Below are 21,343 nucleotides of genomic sequence, written 5' to 3' on the forward strand. Positions count from 1 at the left end.
TTAAATGATGCCAAGTAACATGCAGCTATGATGGGGATCTGCAAAAAAAAGGTTTTATTCATTCGTTTACTAGATGTCTCTTCCTGGATTCCTGGTTCCTGTAAATGTTTCGCTGGCACAAAGCAGATTAATAACGAGGGCATACATCCTGAAGCCCCCCACCCCCAACCTTTGTGATGTCACATGTACAAGTCGCTGTGTACTGCATGTTCATCTCATCTATTGTGAGACACAGTACATTGAGAGTTCCCCGCGTCACATTAATTCATAACCAGTGGGACTGACGTACAGCCTAGTATTAGAGCTATGCTGACACCATGCATTACCGTAGGTATTCTGCTCGACCACAGAATAGGGGCGTCTGACAATAGCTGAGAAAAGAAACACAATATATTTATGATGCACTCGTTTGTCCATCCACGTATTTTAGCAGAAGGGGCTCTTTTAATTGTGGAAGCTGCAATGTGTTGTAATGTGTTTCTTTTATATTTTTTATTCTCATTATATTTCTTATCCTGATTTTTCAATCTTACTGGCACACACAGCACAATGTGGAGCATACTCATCTTGAGCATAAACTACTGTATACTGGACTGTGTTTTTTAGGAAGCCAAAACACATGCTTGGTAAATATGAAGGGGCTTACTTTGAGTTGGCTGCGTTGACACTCAATTTGCAATATGTAAAATGATTGCTGTAGAAAAACACATTTACTTTTTAGTTTTTCATTGCATATATCTTACAGAACATGCAGCAGAAAATAATCATGTAAATGCCTCTGCATGAGGGTTCCAATGTATCTTCATGTGGAGGTATGCTCAAGATACGGTCATTTGGAGGCATGATGAAGACATGGTCATGTGGAGGTATGCTGAAGACACGGTCATGTGGAGACATGATGAAGACATGGTCATGTGGAGGTATGCTGAAGACACGGTCATATGGAGGCATGCTGAAGATACGGTCATGTGGTGGCATGCTGAAGACACGGTCATATGGAGGCATGATGAAGACATGGTCATGTGGAGGTATGCTGAAGACACGGTCATATGAAGGCATGATGAAGACATTGTCATGTGGAGGCATGATGAAGATATGGTCATGTGGAGGTATGCTGAAGACACGGTCATGTGGAGGCATGATGAAGACACGGTCATGTGGAGGCATGATGAAGACATGGTCATGTGGAGGTATGCGGAAGACACAGTCATATGGAGGCATGATGAAGACATGATCATGTGGAGGTATGCTGAAGACACGGTCATATGGAGGCATGATGAAGACATTGTCATGTGGAGGCATGATGAAAATATGGTCATGTGGAGGTATGCGGAAGACACGGACATATGGAGGCATGATGAAGACATGGTCATGTGGAGGTATGCTGAAGACACGGTCATATGGAGGCATGATGAAGACATGGTCATGTGGAGGCATGCTGAAGATATGGTCATGTGGTGGCATGCTGAAAACATGTTCATGTGGAGGCATGATGAAGACATGGTCATGTGGAGGTATGCTGAAGACACGGTCATATGGAGGCATGATGAAGACATAGTCATGTGGAGGTATGCTGAAGACACAGTCATATGGAGGCATGATGAAGACATGGTCATGCGGAGGCATGCTGAAGATACTGTCATGTGGGGGCATGCTGAAGACATGGTCATGTGGAGGCATTCTGAAGACATGGTCATGTGGTGGCATGCTGAAGACATGGTCATGTAGAGGCATGCTGAAGACATGGTCATGTGGTGGCATGCTGAAGCCATGATCATGTGGTGGCATGCTGAAGACATGGTCATCTGGAGGCATTCTGAAGCCATGATCATGTGGTGGCATGCTGAAGACATGGTCATGTGGAGGCATTCTGAAGACACAGTCATGCGGTGGCATGTTGAAGACATGGTCATGTGGAGGTATGCTGAAGTTACGGTCATGTGGTGGCATGCTGAAGACATGGTCATGTGGAGGCATGCTGAAGACATGGTCATGTGGAGGCATGCTGAAGATATGGTCATGTGGAGGCATGCTGAAGATATGGTCATATGTGGAGGCATGCTCAACACAGCCATGTGTTGGCATGCTGAAGACATGGTCATGTGAAGGCATGCTGAATATATGGTCATCTGGAGGCATGCTGAAGATATGGTCATGTGGAGGCATGCTGAAGATATGGTCATGTGGAGGCATGCTGAAGATATGGTCATGTGGTGGCATGCTGAAGATATGGTCATGAAAAGGTATGCTGAAGATATGGTCATGTGGTGGCATGCTGAAGATATAGTCATGTAAAGGTATGCTGAAGATATGGTCATGTGGAGGCATGCTGAAGATATGGACATGTGGAGGCATGCTGAAGACACAGTCTTCAGCATACAGTAATGCTAAACATCCATTCGCATGCATGCTGGGACATTTGCAGTGCATGCTGTGGGTGGACGTTTGTGCGGGCAGCGTTTAAAGCACACGGAAAGCTGTGAATTTTGCAGCTCTGCGTGTGAACCAGAATGACCGTAATAATTCAAGTGCATCTAGAACCTGATTACTAGAAGAGGGGACAGGGCCCCAGGCAGTAGGACCCGCCAGAGGTTTCCCCCTGTACCCATGTGGTTAGTCCACCCCTGTACATGGACCCTCTACTCTCTTATACCACCCCTGGACTACTAACATTATTCATCTTAATGTTTTTCCAGGTTTTTTTGCACAATATTGATTCAGGAGTTAGCTGTAAGGTGTGAGTATACAGTGTAGTGCGTCATGTCACTATATAGCTGACTCTATAGGAACCAGTTATAGCCAGGAATGTCTATAGACTCTTGCTAAACTATCCGGAAGATAAACACATTGTTGTTAGCTGATGCTGAAACTACAGCAATTCAGGTATTTTACTGAAATGAAGAAAATCCACAAGTAAATTGTTTGTAGATGGAGGCATTTATTGAGGCAACTATCAATTCACAGCTTAAATCCTTAGTAAGTGAAGTACATATACAGTAATACCAGGATCAGCCTGTTTGCATAATAACACAGACATACTGTAAGCGAAACAAGCAAGACAACTCCAGTCTATTAACTAATCCCTTCCTGTCAGTCTAGTTCTTGCACACAGCCACAGTTACATGTTTTCAATTACAAAGTACTACCTAGAAATAAAGGCTCAGGAGCATGCGTTTATGGGATGTGCACAATTGTAACATTAATATTCAGTATTGTAACATTAATATACAGTATAATATTATAAAGCAAGGCAACCAGAGATGGCTCTTACCCCTTTGGAGGAGGGGGGCTGCCCCAATGAGGGCATCCCTCCACTGCCACCGCTGCGGTCCCCACATCGTCCTTCTGGTCCTGGACGCTGGTCTCCTGCATAGGGCCAGTGCATGAGCATTAACTTCATACATACTACACATGCACTGGCCCAAGCCTCCATGGGCTGCCTTTGCAGCAGCCCCCGGAGGCTTAATCAGGTTCCCAGTTCCGGCGCATGCGCAGTATCGTCTGCGGTACTGCGCATGCGCAGAACCCCTTTTGGGGCTGCCCCACATTTGCACACAGAGAGGCATCTTGGAGGGAAGGAACACCTCCCAATGGGACTGCCTTGAGTGACTGGCAGGTCGGACTTCCAATAGGAAGTCCCTGCCAGTCACATTGAAGCCAGAGCAGTCTCACAGACTGCATCTGGCTTCACTTTATATATGATATATATTGGTTTGGCGACATTGCAAATCGCTGCCGCCGTTCGCAGTGGAAAACCATTGCAAATTAACCTAAATTGCCCCCAAAATCTCCAAGACCTGTGTCATATATGTTAGGTTTAATACATTCAACGAGTTTTATGAAACAAATGCAGGAAACATTGGAAGTGATCCTTACTACTATTCGGCTAGAGGAATTGACGTAACTGTTAACAGGTATTACTCATTATCGCTATACACTGCAAGCAAATAAACTGCTTCATTTATATACACCTACACAATATTCTACGCCATTTACCTTGGTTATATAAGGAGTGCAAAATGACTACTGTTTGGCTACTATTGGTGTATATGGGAACTAAAGAATAGAAATAACTTTTCCTTACCCTCCTCCATCCGTGTGATCACATAATATCATGCTAAGATACAGTATATGTCTGTGGCAGTTCAAACAACCACAAAACCCACAGAGCTGGCCCCCATATAATGAAACCATTGTGAGTCTTATCTGCTGAAGGGTGTAAAGTCCCACAGCTATAACTGCCAATTATTTTAGTGTATGCACAATATGAGAACAAGACAGAAAGGCGTGCAGAGATTGTTATAAACAAGCATGGCCACATTAACAATGGGGCCAATGGAACTACAGCCCCAGGCCTCCAACCTAAAAACAGGCCCATCATGTTCACAGCATGATTATGATCAGCTGCTCTGCTGGCCACATGGTCGTCAATAGATCATAAGTATTGAAACTGGACATCTACTTTTAGTATTAAAATAATTTTTCAGCAATTACACCGATTGTGGAATCATCAATGGTTTGGTCCCATTGATGGTCATCTTTAGCACTAGGCCAATGTGCTCTTTATTCCGTCCCTGTTGGCAAATACACATTAAGGCCCCATAAACTATGCCAGGGGTCCTCAAACTATTTTGCTCTGGGCCCCCATTAGAAAATAAAAATAATGACAAGACCCCAGTAAGTTACTGCAGAAGGTCATCACATCACATGTGTAGGCAGAAGACGGCACATGCATGGCAGCATTGTGGAGGCACAAAATGATGGGAGGAGTCTGAAATAACAGACAATTCAACAGATGTTTCAGACTCTTTGAATCACTGACTGAGATTAGAAAAGTCATCAGCCTGATGGTCAGCAACATGGAGTCGTGATCCCCAAGCTGAGAAGGTCGGGACCCACTTTGAGGTCAGGACCCACAGTTTGAGTACCGCTGCACTATGCGATTTGGGCCTGATTTCATCCGATTACGGCGGATCGAGATGAGAAATCGAGTGAAATCGGCCAAAATCGCATTGGAGCCAGAGATCATATGTGCTACACTTCAATCAGATCCTGCACCTCCTCCACTGTAAACCCAACTGTAGCTTGGATTCAGCTCTTGGTCTAGCCGCAATGCAAGACTGAGGTATTTGATGTATGTAGGAGCAAATTGCATAGGAACAACAGCCAATCAAATTGACAACAACGTTGTAGACAGTCAGGTAGGCATAAAAAAATCCTTATTTATTAACGCTAGTTGGTTGTATTACAAATGTAAGCAAGATATTGTGCTCTATGAGGGATGGAAAACAGCTAAAAAGCCCAAAGTGGATTTTATTGATTTGTCCAGATATAACCTTTCCTTCAATGAATGTCTGGTCTTTCTCAGTTCAGTTCTGATGGACACTGAAATGTATTTATCACTATGTTAGATGTCACTGAGTTTGCTAAGAACTTTACATTGAAGAAACAGAATTTATCCAGTTCTTGTTCTGTTACTGGTGGTGTTTCATGTACTGTATGAATGATATCTCTTCTGTTACTTACTATAATCATCTTGCTTTATCTGATTAGATAATAGGCAACAGGTAGTACTGTATAAACTTGGAATAAAGGGGGACAATTCAGACCCATTCATATGGGTCTGAATTTGGCCGCTTTATCGGTGATGTATTTAATTGGCTTGTCATTCAGTGTTTTAGGCTCCTTTAAAAATAAGACCTGTACACATCCAACCTAGCGTATGCCTGAGCAGCACTGAAACGAGTGCTCCCTGCGCTGGCTCCGCCTACTTAACATGTGACATCACACACACAGGGGGTAGGTCATCGGCACCCAGAAACTACAACAGTCTTCGGAGTCCGGGCTGCTTTAGTAGACAGTAGTGGGCCACTGCAGGAGTGCTGCTGCCACGGTACTGACCATCCCAGGCCCCCTGCAAGCCAGAAGCAATGGGTTTGACAACAGTGCATCCACAGAGCCTCTGCACTCAGTGCGGTACATTGCTCACCCATCCGGGACTTTGTCTAAGATCATTCCCACATTCCTTCAGTACTTCAAGGTCAATTTAAAAAACAACCCACACTCAGGGGTAGATGTGCCTGGTACTTTATCACTGGCCAATCAGCTGCTGGTTGTTCTTTTTTTAAACCAAGTTTGTAACTTAACAGTCAGGAGCTGATTGGCCACTGATAAAGTACCAGGCACTTTATCACGACTCCTTCCTTATCACTGCTTCATACATCTACCCCATAATCACTATACATTTTTTTACTAAATACAGTAGATCCACAAAGGAACTGGATATGCAACCTACAGTAATTTAGCAATTCGCTGAAAACAATCCACAAACTACAGTATAAGCCATTTGTGACATACTATAAACTACTATACAAAAATGACACTTTAACCAACTATTTTGTTATTTTAACTATTTAAATTCTGTCTAATTCAATATCACACCATACAATGCTAGCAGATGAAAACCAAACCATCATTTCCTCTAAAGAAAGAAGAGCGAGTTTTTAATTGTTCGGATTTTTGTGTTTTTAAAACACCCCTGTTTAATTTACTGCCAATATACATTAAACAGAAATCCAGGCCAATGTAGCTTAAATACAGCAATTAACAAAATTATTATCGATGAAATGACACTCCAGCAGCGTATTGCAAAATGAACATCACATCTCAAATAACCATTTAGCAAAACAAAACAAGTCTTCCCTCGTCCTTTCATTTACCGGTGCCCTTAATTTGGTCCAGCCGCCTTTAAAAATGATACAGGCAGGGAACAGAAATCATGGCCTACATTGCCTTAATGAAGAGGATAATCTCTTTGCAGATAGGCTCAAAGAAGGGTTATGTAAAGAACATTAATAATAAATACACACAGTCCAACCAGGTCCCTGTGGAAAACATCAAGGGCTCATACTGAGATTTTCATTTATTCTCTTTATCGCTGCTGTAATCACCAGACATTTAGTGATATGTAAGCACACAACAACGGATACAATATTATGTACCGTAATACAGTATCTCTGTATACAATAAGAATTAATACAGTTACTTACTTCATAGGCTTGAATAGTCCTTGCCCATAATTTTGGAAAGTCATAATGAGCTTGAGTTGGGTACCTCCAGATTTCATCGCTAAAAAGGACAATGAAATAAATAAATTAGTCATGTGTTATGTTTACTTTTAAAAACAAACCAATGTTTGATCTTGTAAGTTACATTTCCTGTTTTGTTTCCATTGAAAGAACATGGATTTTAACAGGGCTCGTGATTAGCTGAAGAGCTTATTACAAACCTTCTGTGATGTCATGTTTGCAGACACTTCTTGTGCTGAATTAGCCAGTCTGCGTTACACATGAAAAGCACACTTTGATTTCTAGCTAAAACATGTCTTCCTCTAACTCTAACCTGCTGACACCTCCAGCTGACTGCGATTTTCTTAAAAAGTACTATTTATTCTCAGAAAAACTATCATTATGGATGATTGTGTAGCTTAGAACATAATTATCTGTTTTCATATGTAGAACACATGCTTTAGCAGTCAATGCCTTGTAAGTCTTGCAGGTCCAACAGTGTATATGGATAGGCTTACCATACTTTCCCTTTAAACGAGGACGCTCATGAATTACACAGGTTCTGTGGCTGAATAAAAGCAGGTAAAATGCAGGCTTGAATTAAGCCGGCCACAGAGCCTGTATAATTCATGAGTGTCCCAGAATGGGTCCTGCGTCATCACACACAGTGCTGCTAAGCTGTAACCTGTCCCCGGGTTTGCAAAGATGCAGGAATGATGTGTTCATCTTTGAATAAGGCATATCGCCCAACTTATTCCTTTTCAAGGTTGGGACACATGTTTGTTCTTTCTGAAATTAGGGGGCATGGTCTACAACAGCAGTGCTTTCCCCAAGACCATGCCTCCTTTTTCTCTTTCACTATTAGACTGTGGTACATGGCTAGTGTACACACACACAATTTACTGATAATCGCTCAATTGTAAAGACATAGGCATAGCATCCATCCAGAGGCGCTGACAGGTTGGCCAGGCCCCGATAAAATGGAATTGGCCAACAGATGGGGTTGGGGCCACCAGGAAAGTGAAAAAAATAAATGAGAGGAAGAGAGAGGACAGGCTGCTGCTGCAGCTGTCTCTCTCTCCAGCTCAGCATATGGCACTGAGCAGCGTGTGCTGAGCTGAGGAGAGAGGCCATGCTGCGGCGGCAGCCTGTCCTCACTCACCCCACTGCCCGGCTCCCTGCAATGGGAGAGGGGTAGCGGAACTCAGGCCCCTGCAGAAGACCCGGGCCCAGATAAGTGTCCCCCCTCCCCCTCTCGACGCCACTGCATCCATAATCTCTGCTATTATATGCATAGGGCAGAGATCCTCAAACTATTTTCTCTGGGACCCCATCAGACAATAAAAGTAATTACAGGACCCCAGCAAGTTACTGCAGAAGGTCATCACATCACATGTGTAGTTAGCAGACGGCACATACATGATGGGAGGAGTCTAAATAACAGACAACAGATTTTCCTTGAATCACTGACTGAGATTAGAAAAGTCATCAGCCTGATGGTCAACAACATGGAGTCACGAGCCCATGCTGAGAAGGCCGGGACCCACTTAGGGGTCAGGACCCACGGTTTGAGAACCGCTGGGATAGGAAATAGAATGTTTTCTAGAAGCTAGTTTGTGTTTGATTTTAAGTCTAAATGTTAATAAATCAGGGCATTTTGTATTCGCCAATGTAAAGGTACCATTGTTTTGCCGATATTTGATTTTGCATAGGATTCGGTTCTAAATATTCACTTTTGTCTTTAACAAATCTCCAATAGCAAAATCAAATGAAAATTGAATGTAAGGTCACAAAAAAACAAAATCAAACATTATTACTGTAAATATAGCCGCAAGACTGAAGAACTGGCCATCATTAGTAACACTGCAACAATGGAAATAAATAGTGCAGCTTACAGTTTCCATTGTTCTAGATGTTGCTGAAAGTCAGTTCTGATGAAGCTGAGAAGGGCACCAAACGTCTTCTTCTGAGGTTTAAATAATTATTTTCAGGCAAAGTTTCTAGTTAATGTGATGTCATTTATTCCAGCATTGCTGAGTGAGGTCATCCTGTGAGCAGTATGCACATATTTTGAGGAACTTATGCTATGTAAATAAATTGTTATGTTGAAAATGATTCACTTCCTAAGACCATGTAGAACAATAATACAGCTCATTAGCAGGGCCAGACTGACATAATTAGAGCCTACACAGACACATCCACATATATCTCTCTAAATTGGACTATGATGCAAATAAGACAAATGTTTATCAATGGCTACCAAGGGTAGGGCATCTAAGTTGCACAATGCATCTAGCACCACATGACATATAAAAGGTGAATGAGGACACATCTGTACATACTCTATATCAGTGGTGTAACTATAGTGCCCGCAGACCACGCAGTGGCTTGGAGACAATGGGTGGCTTGTAGGAACTAGGGGCATGTGGGGGCTATTGCCACCACTGGTATCTGCTCTTTGTCAGGGGATTCCCCCTTCCTCCATCCACCACTACTGAGGTCTGTTGCGTCTGCCACCCATTGAAAATGCCTCACCCAAAATGGCCACCACCTTAGAGGAAAGAGTTATTATGGTTACTAGAGGAGGCTGTGTGTGGCCATAGATTGGCTATAATATCGGGAGCTAAATTATAATGATGTATCATGAGCCAGCATTCATGTCATCTGGCTGCCTATAAGATTTCAAGATTGGCTTACTCGCTTTCAAAGTCCTACATAACCAGGGCCAAGATACCTGAAGCAGCTTCTGATTCTTTAGTGCCATGCTAGATTCCCTCTATCTGTAGATCTATTAACAGTACATATAGGGGGTTATTTTGGTTCACTCTTTCTGACTCATTCTTAGATGGACAAAACAACTGCACTGCAGGGGGGGCAGATGTAAAATGTGCAGAGAGAATTCGATTTGGGTGAGTCATTTTGTTTCTGTGCAGGGAAAATACTGACTGCTTTATATTTACACTGCAATATAGATCTCACTTGAAGTAAAACCCCACCCAAACCTAATTCTCTCTGCACAAGTAACATCTGCCCCACCTGCAGTGCACATGGTTTTGTCCATCTAAGAAGGAATTTGCTAGAAGGAGTGAACCAGAATAACTCCCAGAATCTACCTGAATTCATCTTGGGGTCTAGCTTTTAGCTTTGCTCACTGTCCCACTCAATTCAAGAGGCCCCCACTCTAGAATCCTTCAAAAAGAGACTTGGGGTTATTCAGTCTGTGTCGCTATTTCCGCCAGTGGAAATAGCGGTACTTGCCTATTCAATGCAGTCAGATTGAAGTTGTTTTTTTTAAAGTCGGATCTGTTTTGTAGGAAACGGCTGTGGATTGTCCAATTCTCTGCTGTTTTTCGACAATTCTCAACCTTTTTTGCCAATCCATGGACTTTTCGACAATCAACAGCCAGACCATTGAATTTTGACTGTCGAGGTGCTGTCACACCAGATGAAAACGGCCCGGGATTCTGACTGTTGTTATGCTCCGACAGACGGAATTCCACTCTAAATATTTACCTGTTTCTTCAGCATTTCCCTAATGTCCCATTTCTGTTCATTTTGTATCTTACAGTCTTAAATACTCATGTAAAGCACTTTGGGCAGATGTACCAATCCCCTTGGATCTCCTTGTAAAGAGATGGAGAGAGATAAACTACATACCAAACCGCTCCTGTATTTTTGCACAGCCTGTCACATGACAGTGTATGCTAATTGGTTGGTATTTCTGATTTCCTCACTAAATAGCCAATTCGGTCCTGACCCGATGGTTATGGGACTGCGCTGGGGTGGACGACGGCAGGAATGGGTGTTGCCCATGGGAATGCCCAGCGCTTCATGGGCATCAACATGAAACGCTGGGTGTTCCTATGGCTATGCGTCCAGAACCATGTGTGCTGGGGCAGGCAGATGACGTCACAGAATGTCAGCTGCCCGTCCGGTCTTCGTTCCGGCAATCCAGAAGAAACCATTTAATGGTCGCCAAACATCGAATGAAATGTCTTCGTTACACATCCCCTCCCATGTTAACAACAAGACTCAGTGATGGGGGGGGGGGGGGTATTCAACGAGACGAGCTCTCTGTTGCTTGGTAAGCTACGATCTTTGCAGCTTTCTGAGTCAACCAGAATCAGGCTCATTACATTAGTATTGATTTACTGAATGTAGTGGACTTAGGGCCAAATGTATTAATCCTTAACAAATGAGGAAGTAGAGAGTGATAAAGAGAGATAAAGTACCAGCCAATCAGCTCCTAACTGCCATGTTACAGGCTGTGTTTGAGAAAGGATAGCCAGGAGCTGATTGGGTTGTACTTTACCACTTGTTAAGCCTTAATATATCTGGCCCACAACCCCCCCGGCCAGTTTTAGAGGTCTGAATGTGCTGACATTCTTACGTTTCCCATTTTTGCCGCTGTGATATTGTTTTGCTGTTTAATTTAAGTTAGCAAGATCTGTTCAAAGAATTACAAACCAAATTATTTTCGCCGTTTGGATACTCTGAAGATAATTGCTGGAAAGGCGTTTGTACTGACAGGTCAGCCGCTCTTTAAAAATTAACGCTTGTGTGTTTTTTTTTTATTCCATTGTAGCTAAATGTTATGTAAGTCTGGCCACTTTAATTACTGATTCATTATGGCATGATCTCCTGCGGATTGCCAAGTTTATTGACCTATGTTTTCTATTACATTGCCAGAATTTCCCCAAAGGAAAAGGGGAAATAATTAGAAAATGAAGGCTATTTAAGATATCTTGTTGAAAAAGGTAACCGGGATATGTAAGTGCAGCTGCGAGATGGTCGTACTTCGGTGATCCTGCTTATTTTTAGAGTTCCCAGATGACTGAACTCAATAATGAATGAACCCTCAGGCCAACTGCACAGAAGCAGCAGCAGCAGCAAACACCAGAACCTCTGCAGCCTACATTGTAGCAGTGATAGACACAATACATACAGCATGATTCAGGCTTATTTTGTAAGGGGACGAATTTGTCCCTGTTCCGTTGGTTGGGGATCTGCGCATACACGTATTTGGGCATGTGTAGGCCCCTGTGGAAAGGCCTTCAGCCAGTATCACACTCACTGAGGGGTTCGCACGGGTAGGGAGCGGCGGACAGGCGGTGGCATCAGGGGAACGCAAAGCATTTTACGGGCATCACCATAAAAACACTGGGCGTTCCTCTGGGAACCCAGCCGTGCTGATGGGCGCCCGCCCCCTTTTCGGCAATTTACTGTACGATGGTAATAAAATTCAGTTCTGACTGTTTTTTTTTAACGAAGGGGAGCGAAATCATTGGATAGTCGGCAAGTATCCAATTCATTCTCTCCCCTTCAGCTGCATGTGAGGGGATGTGTTCTCATACACATCCCCTTGCATGCTGGGGAGGGGACGCGGGCGGCGCTGGTGGTCCGGGCGGCTCTGACCTGTTCGGAAGGTTGCGAGTGTAAATGCATAATTATTATTTTACATTGTTGTTATTTATGCCTTTTTGATACAATAAGGCAGTTTTAGTATTTTTGAGAATACAGTGTCTGATAAACTATTGAAATATTACATATTTTTTACTGTTTGTATAAAAAGTAAATAAGTAAAGTGACAGCTGCAATTGTAAAACAAAGCATGTTATATCATTGATATGTATGAAGGGTTTATTTTTAATTAACCCTTGAGTGCCAACATCTCTGTGAGAGATATTCAAAACACCTGCTAAAAATGCCAGCGTCGCTTCCGTTTCTTATCTAAATTAAAATAAAAAATTGGTGTAAAAAAATGATATTTCCTTTATAGGGTAAACATTACAGGCCATTATGATAAATAAAAATGCGTGCTTAGCAATTGTCACACCTAGTTTTACAAGTCCACTTGGTACTCAAACAGTTAAATGGTTAAATTCAATCATTCTTCAGTGTGCTGAGTATATATATATATATATATATATATATATATATATATATATAAATATATATATATATATAGATAGATAGATAGATAGATAGATAGATATACAAGAGGTGTGTGAGCTGCGCTTTTACAGACAATAACTCTCAGAACTTGAGTCCACCAAATACCCTTTAAATAAGGGAAATAAAGTCACCAAAGTGCAGATAAATAGTAGACTGCAGCTCCCTTTAACGGTGGAAAACCCAGCATCCAGGGTCAGGATGAACAATATCTAGAAAATATAAAGGGCGAAATGTAATAGGGTGCGATTTTTGGACGAGTTCCAAACTCGCCAGAAATCGCACCTTTAAAAATCGCGTTTTTTGCCGCGAATTCGCATATGTAATGAGATGCGAATTAGCGGCAAAAAATGCGATTTGCCGCGATTTCCAGTCATGAAAATGTGCGCATTTTCAGTCATGAAAATGTGCGCATTTTCATATATGCGATTTTGGGTAAAAAAATAAAATTAAAAAAAAAACGGCGTGGGGTCCCCCCTCCAGAGCATAACCAGCCCCGGGCTGAAAGAGCCGGTCCTGGTTTCATAAAATCACAGGAACAAACAAGTTGGGGTTCCGTGCATTTTATAAAACCAGCACCAGGCTCAAGGGCCGGTCCTGGTTCCCAAAATACGGGGGACAAAATGACTAGGGGTCCCCCGTATTTCAAGAACCAGCACCGGGCCCAACCAGCCAGCAGGGTAATGCCACAGCCGGGGGGAGACTTTTTATACAAGTCCCCCCGGCCAAAGCATTTAGCCCTCTGACCGGTCAGCATGGGCAGGGGTCCTGGGGGAGTGGGGACCCCCCCAAAGAAGGGGTCCCCCCCCTCCAGAACTTACCAGCCCATGCTGAAGCCCGGGGCTGTCCTCGATGCCCCTGGGCGGTGGGCATCGAGCTGATATTTGGTGTAAAAAAATAGATAAACTATTGTTTTTTACTGTGGCACTACAAGTGCCAGCAAGCCTCCCCAGCAAGCTGGGACTTGGAGAACCACAAGTCCCAGCCTGCTGGGCATTAAAGGGCCCGCTGGCACTTGTAGTTCCACAGTTAAAAAAATAGTGCACAAAACACACTGACACACATTTTAAATAAAACTTTAATACACACATTACACACATACTAATACTTACCTATCTTCTTCCCGTAGGTAGCCCTGGTCCTGATGTCCTCCGGTCCTGTGTCGGCGTTCCTCTTCATGTCGACGTCCTTCTTGAAGTCGACGTCCCTGTCGGCGATGGCGTCCGGTGTCCGGGTCCGACGAAATCCATGGAGGAAGCTGTGGAAGAAAACCATACTCACCTGTCCCAGCGCGACGTAGTCCAGGTAAGGGTCTTTGCAAAAAAACAAACCGACACCCGAATCCAGCCGGACAGAGAGCCGCACGGTGTTTACATCGTGCGGCTCCGCCTCCCGAATGCCGCTATTGGCCGCCTTGCGGCCTAGCGGCCAATCAGGAGCCGCTAGGCCGCAAGGCGGCCAATAGCGGCATTCGGGAGGCGGAGCCGCACGATGTAAACAAACACACGTGCGTCTCCGTCAGTCCGGTCTGGTTCGGGTGTCGGTTTGTTTTTTTGCAAAGACCCTTACCTGGACTACGTCGCGCTGGGACAGGTGAGTATGGTTTCCTTCCACAGCTTCCTCCATGGATTTCGTCGGACCCGGACACCGGACGCCATCGCTGACAGGGACGTCGACTTCAAGAAGGACGTCGACATGAAGAGGAACGCCGACACAGGACCGGAGGACATCAGGACCAGGGCTACCTACGGGAAGAAGATAGGTAAGTATTAGTATGTGTGTAATGTGTGTATTAAAGTTTTATTTAAAATGTGTGTCAGTGTGTTTTGTGCACTATTTTTTTAACTGTGGAACTACAAGTGCCAGCGGGCCCTTTAATGCCCAGCAGGCTGGGACTTGTGGTTCTCCAAGTCCCAGCTTGCTGGGGAGGCTTGCTGGCACTTGTAGTGCCACAGTAAAAAACAATAGTTTATCTATTTTTTTACACCAAATATCAGCTCGATGCCCACCGCCCAGGGGCATCGAGGACAGCCCCGGGCTTCAGCATGGGCTGGTAAGTTCTGGAGGGGGGGGGACCCCTTCTTTGGGGGGGTCCCCACTCCCCCAGGACCCCTGCCCATGCTGACCGGTCAGAGGGCTAAATGCTTTGGCCGGGGGGACTTGTATAAAAAGTCTCCCCCCGGCTGTGGCATTACCCTGCTGGCTGGTTGGGCCCGGTGCTGGTTCTTGAAATACGGGGGACCCCTAGTCATTTTGTCCCCCGTATTTTGGGAACCAGGACCGGCCCTTGAGCCTGGTGCTGGTTTTATAAAATGCACGGAACCCCAACTTGTTTGTTCCTGTGATTTTATGAAACCAGGACCGGCTCTTTCAGCCCGGGGCTGGTTATGCTCTGGAGGGGGGACCCCACGCCGTTTTTTTTTTTTACTTTAACTTTTAGCCTTTTTTTGGACAGAACCATGCACAGATCACACAGATTTGTGCATGGTTCTGTAAAAATCGCCAGCAAGAAGCTGGTCTATTTTTTTTGCGTTTTTTGGTAAGGTCCCATATGCGACTTTAGAACTCGCATCCTATTACATATGCGAGTTCTATAGTTTCCTATGGGAAAACATCTGGATGCGATTTTCAGTGTGACTGAAAATCGCATCTTTAAAATGTGCGATTTCGCGGTAAAAAGTGCGCTTTTTACCGCGATTTTTAACCTATTAAATGTGCGATTTTCGGAAAATGTGCGATTTCGGCCGTTTTTGACCAAAAATCGCACATGTCTAAAAAATCGCACCCTATTACATTTCGCCCAAAGAATCAAGGGGCGCTCCATGGTGCATGTAAAAGTGATTTAATTAGGAGACACTAAACTCCAGGTAAACAAATAAAAGCAGATGCTCGTACCATAAAAAATATCACTGTGGGCTGGCTACCACATGACACAAATAATAGATAACCGGGCAAAAGCTGCTCCACTGCTCACTCCAGGGACAGAAGATCCAGAGACACCACAGACGCTGGCTATCGCAGGCAGGGCTCGGACACCAACTGGCGCAGAAGGATGCGGGATACATAAAATTGCGGCTGAGCGACCATATTGCCAGTGATTTGGAGCGCAGCTGGAGATAAATCGCCAGCTGCGCGCTCCCGTGTGCACTGCCTAATGGTCGCTGGTCACAGGAGCATGCTCCTGCGACCAGTGGCTTTCCCAGGAGATCGCTGTGCCGGGAGGTCAGCGCCAGGGAGATCAGCGTTTATCTCCCCAGTCCCGTGCCGCTGCTCCCTCCCTCCTCCCATCAAAGTGACAGCAGCAGCGTCTGCTGCTGCTGCGCTCCCCCTCCGCCCCGTAGCAGTGTCTCCTTTTCATCGCTGATGAAAAGGAGACACTGAGCAATATGATTGCTGGGGATATATTGCTAGCAATATATCCCCAGCAATCATATTACCCCGTGTGTACACAGCATTAGATGGACAAAACCATGTGCACTGCAGGTGAGGCAGGTGTTACTTGTGCAGAGATAATTAGATTTGGGTGGGGTTTTACACCTGCCTCACCTGCAGTGCACATAGTTTTGTCCATCTAAGAAATATTTTGTGAGAAAGAGTGAACTAGAATAAGGGCCACAGTTCCTGCTGGAGCCTGCTGAAAAATAGCCCTGTGTATATATATATATATATATATATATATATATATGCGGAGGGATGCCGGCACTCCAATCCTCTTAGTAGTAGGTACCTGGTGCCTTCACAATGCGAGCAGCAACGCTGAACGCTGGATATAGTCGGGGGTGTAGCGCGGCACTCAGGACGGTGTTAAGAAAGAAAACAGGAGCCAAACTTGACGTTGACGTTTCAGCCTTGCGGCTTTTATCAAAACAGCTAACGTTAGCTGTTTTGATAAAAGCCGCAAGGCTGAAACTTCAACGTCAAGTTTGGCTCCTGTTTTCTTTCTTAACACCGTCCTGAGTGCCGCGCTACACCCCCGACTATATATATATATATATATATATATATATATATATATATATATTTTTTTTTTTTTTTTTTACTTTTTAAATAAGAGTTTTAAATAATTTTCTAATTGTATTTACTACTTTTACTTTATTTAAACATTGGGTACTTATGTATTATCTGGGCTCCCATGTTAAATGCACCCCGTTTTTTCATACCCCTACTATCCAACTACGCATGGAGTGCAGCGAGCCACTGTGCCCGAAGCACGGCGAGCCCCGCGAGGGGATGCGGTCTCATAAGAAAAACGGGAGCCCAGATATTACATAAGTACCAAACATTGTCATTGTAAAGAAATTGTGAAATTTTTAGCTGTAAGTTACAGATAGGTGTTTTATAGTCATTTTATACTGTATATTTTAATTAATTTTATTTTGTCATTATTATTATTATTATTATTATTATTATTATTATTATTATAAGTATTATTATTATTACATGTAGACAAAGGACAAAATGAGGGAGCATATAGTAAAATGTTGGCCTTAATTATGAACCTTTTACTTTGAAGACAACTTGATATTAATATTTGAAAGTTCTTGAATAATGGAGCATCCAGTGTGTGTAGCGAACCCGGAGCTTAACATTTTTCTTCCTGCGTTTGATAGAAAGCTCATGGTGCTGCTGATTTATCATGTTATATAGGCAGGGCATAAAAGTCGCCTTGATGAAAAATACATGCAGCTACATTCTGTGACATATTGGTGACAGTTTGACACCTCCGACGTCAAATTTCAAGTTTCAACTCTTTACTAGAAACTCAGCTTACATCTGAAGATTCTACAAGGGTAAATTCCATTGCCAGTGACTTTGCTTGCCCGACCAACCTAAACTTTGCCTCACTCAAAGGGCACTTTTAAAACGAAAGGGGTATGAATTGGGCCAAGTGAAGGGTGACATTTGGGCTGCCTTTGCCAACATTTAAACACTGCTGCAATGGCAATTTGCCTCCTTTGCTCAAAATGGTATTCCCCTATGTCTGGTAGTCTGAGTACCCTACAAATAGGATTGCCTACGCCAGGGGTGTCCAAGCTTTTTGCGACATGGGCCAGATTTGGTGAAGTGTAAATGTGTGGGGGCCGACCATTCAGCCTGCCATTCTTTGACTCATTAATCACATCAGAATGGTCCCCCACTCAACCCCATTCACTGTATGTCCTCCAGCCTGCTCCTTCACTGTATTTCCCCCAGCCTGCCCCCATTCACTGTATGTCCCCAGTCTTCCCCCCCTTCACTGTATGTCCCCCATTCACTGTATGATGTTCCCCACTCTGCACCCATTCACTCTGACCCCCAGCCTGCCCCCTTCTCTTAATGCCCATCAGTGCCTCCATTCATTGTATGTCCCCAAGCCTGACCCTCTGTCACTGTATGACTCCCATTCACTGTATGACCCCCATTCACTATGTACCCCACTCTGCCCCATTCACTGTATCCCCCCAGCCTGCCCCTACTCCCCCTTCTCTGAATGGCCATCACTGCCTCCATTCACTGTATGTCCCCCAGCCTGACCCTCCTTCACTGTATGTCCCCCACTCTGCCCCCTCCCTTCTCTGTATGTTTCCCAGCGCCTTGTGTGAGCCAGAGGAAGGAGAGGCAAAGCAGGCACTGCAAGGACAGGAGATGCTTGGGCTTCTGTTGCTGCTTTCCTCTGCTCTGCATGTTACGGGAGCAAGCTTCCCCCTCGCTGCCCCCTCCCCAAACACTGCTGTCACTGTGATTGTGGAGTAGGGTGATATATGATTGCAGTAGCAGGGGTAGGACGCCAAACACATCTGATTGTGGCGGCCGGCACCTCCTCACTGCAGCCGACAGCAAGGTAAAGGCGCGCTCACCGGGGCCCCACCTTTAGTGTCCTATGCTGTGCTTCTCACATCTGATGCTCTGCCCGCTTCCAGCTGGAGGCTGCGGGCCGCTTGAAATGACAGCACAGGCCACAATGGGCCACCGGGCCTGACTTTGGGCATGCCTGGCCTACGCTATCAAAAGACTGAGGGGGAAATTTACTAAAATGTGTATTCTACTTCACATGTGATGTTGCTATGGGCAACCAATCAGAATCTACTTCTTATTTATTTAGCACCCTCTAGAAGACAGTAGACAGGAACTGATTGGCTGCCCACAGCAACATCACATGTGAAGGAGAATACACATCTTAGTAAATTTCCCCCTGAGTGTCTACTTGATTTTTTAAGGCAGTAATCATTTAAATTGCAAAATTAGGTTGCAATGTAATTGATTGGCACTTTAAAAAAATGGGAAAACTCTCCTAAAATCTCTCACTTTCTCATACTCACACCCTATTACATTTGGCCAATATATTAACATCGCTGATTGAAGAGCACTTTATAAATAGGTGTGAGTAGTTTTTACTGTCCCACACATGTAGCAGAGGTTTACACTAGACCGTTGGCATCACAGTCCTCACTTCTGCACTATCGGTTAGAGGTATCAAATTAATCAGCATCTAACTGTGCATGATACAGTTAGCATCTTGCTGGTTACATTGGACAACTTCTCCACTTTTTCTCCCTGCGAGGCTTGATACATCTCCTCCTATTATGGAGCTTAATAGGTTTATTCATTTACCAGAAGCACATTAATACATGTACTAATGTATGTATATTATTGTAAATCATTTTTTTCTAGATTTAAAACTATAAAGACAGACTGTACAGTCACCAATCTACCAATATAATCAGACCAAACCCGTAAGGCGGGTGGTCACATGATGGTTTAAGGGGCATCACATTGAGGTTTCCCACATGTGTTCAGGATCCTGGGCGGTCAAAATTCTGAGGTCAGATTGGCAACATTGCTATCCCGATGGGATAGATTTAGAGTTACACACTAAGGGGGTGGTTAGGGTTAGGCTGCGGGAGGGGATGGTTAGGGCTAGGCTGCGGGAGGGGATGGTGTTAGGTTGGTGGAGGGGCAGGTTTGGATAAGAGCCCAAAACTCACAAAGATCCAGGGTCAGGGTCCAAGGGGGGGGGGGGGTTAGGGGGCGCACGGCTTTACCCATGGCCACACCCACTTTCTGTATTTGTACCAGTTTCTGCCCTTCAGATGTTGGAGGGTATGACATAACAGGAACAATGCTACCATATTCTCTATGGCTGGGTGAGGACAGTTTACAATACTTATAATAGGCCTATAAAACCAGCCAAACAGGTTACTCTCCGTTATAATCACCTTGTAACCTTTTACTTACTCTATTCCTGTGTGCCTCAGGCACTAAACTTTGGAAATTCTCTACTGCCAGGGAAACACATCTGTGTACGGAGCTGCACATACTGAAAGAATAGCTGCAGGGTTCAAGAGTTTATAAACAAAACTGGTCTAATTCAAGTATAATGCAAAATATTCTATCTCGTGGATCTTCTGCTGCGGCATCTGCAAGTCGAGCCAAGTTCAGAACATGGAAACTGTGATTACATAACCATTAAATAATTATAACCATAATTTTACAGCATTTTTTTCTGACTACATGTGGACAAGAATTTTCCGAGAGAGCATTTTTCTTTTTCGGGGGGGGGGGGGGGGGGGGGGGGGAACATGTTGCTTTTCCTTGCATGTCCAACACACACAGTATTCTACCTCTGAGAAATACAACTTAGGTGGTGATTCAGATGCGCTCCCCCATCCGATGTTAGAGGTTTGGGAGGGCAGGGGGGCTCACGCAGGGGACTCTCCAGTGTGTAGATGCCTGCTTGGGGCGTCCGGCTGACATGATGTCAGCGCCCACCCTAAATTCGGCCATCTCCGGCCTGAATAAAAGTCAGTCTAGACCAAGGGTCTTCAAACTGCGGCCCTCCAGATGTTGTGAAACTACAAATCCCAGCATGCCTTGCCACAGTTTTAACACTCCCTTATCGCAAAACTGTGGCAAGGCATGCTGGGATTTGTAGTTTCACAACATCTGGAGGGCCACAGTTTGAAGACCCATGGTCTAGACCATCGAATGATTTCTCTCCCGTGCGGCCGTATGTGAGCGGAGGTGTATGCGGAGGTGCATGCTGGTGGGGGAGGGGTTCGGCGGGTGGCGCTTACCTGTTCACAGTTATATGCAGACTAGCGAACCAGTCCGAATCAGCCCCTTAATGCCGCCATACCAAAGAGGCTCTGAGTATGGACAGGGGCATCCGTAGCTTTAACAACAACAACAAAATCATTCCTGGTTTAAAGAAGAAATTTAGGGAACTTAGAAAGGGTATATAGTTTATGACATGAACACATGAAAAATAGGCACTTGTTAATTATACGGGCTCCAGCAACCCCCTCTCCATGGCGCGTTCCAAGCTCCATTTCTCACAAGCTGTG

At 44.4% G+C, this 21,343-nt stretch overlaps 1 protein-coding gene across 1 annotated transcript in view; it reads right to left on the reverse strand.

Moving 5' to 3' along the window:
* FAM20C (FAM20C golgi associated secretory pathway kinase) overlaps positions 1-21,343 on the reverse strand; it is a 150,330-nt gene that overhangs the window by 102,895 nt on the left and 26,092 nt on the right. The window contains exon 3 of the mRNA XM_083153155.1: positions 7,050-7,128. Within this exon, the coding sequence (XP_083009281.1) occupies positions 7,050-7,128 (79 nt within the window). The remainder of the gene's footprint in view (positions 1-7,049; positions 7,129-21,343) is intronic.

The sequence above is a fragment of the Crinia signifera genome, chromosome 7, assembly GCF_055691185.1.
Source record: "Crinia signifera chromosome 7, ASM5569118v1, whole genome shotgun sequence".
Lineage (NCBI taxonomy): Eukaryota > Metazoa > Chordata > Amphibia > Anura > Myobatrachidae > Crinia > Crinia signifera.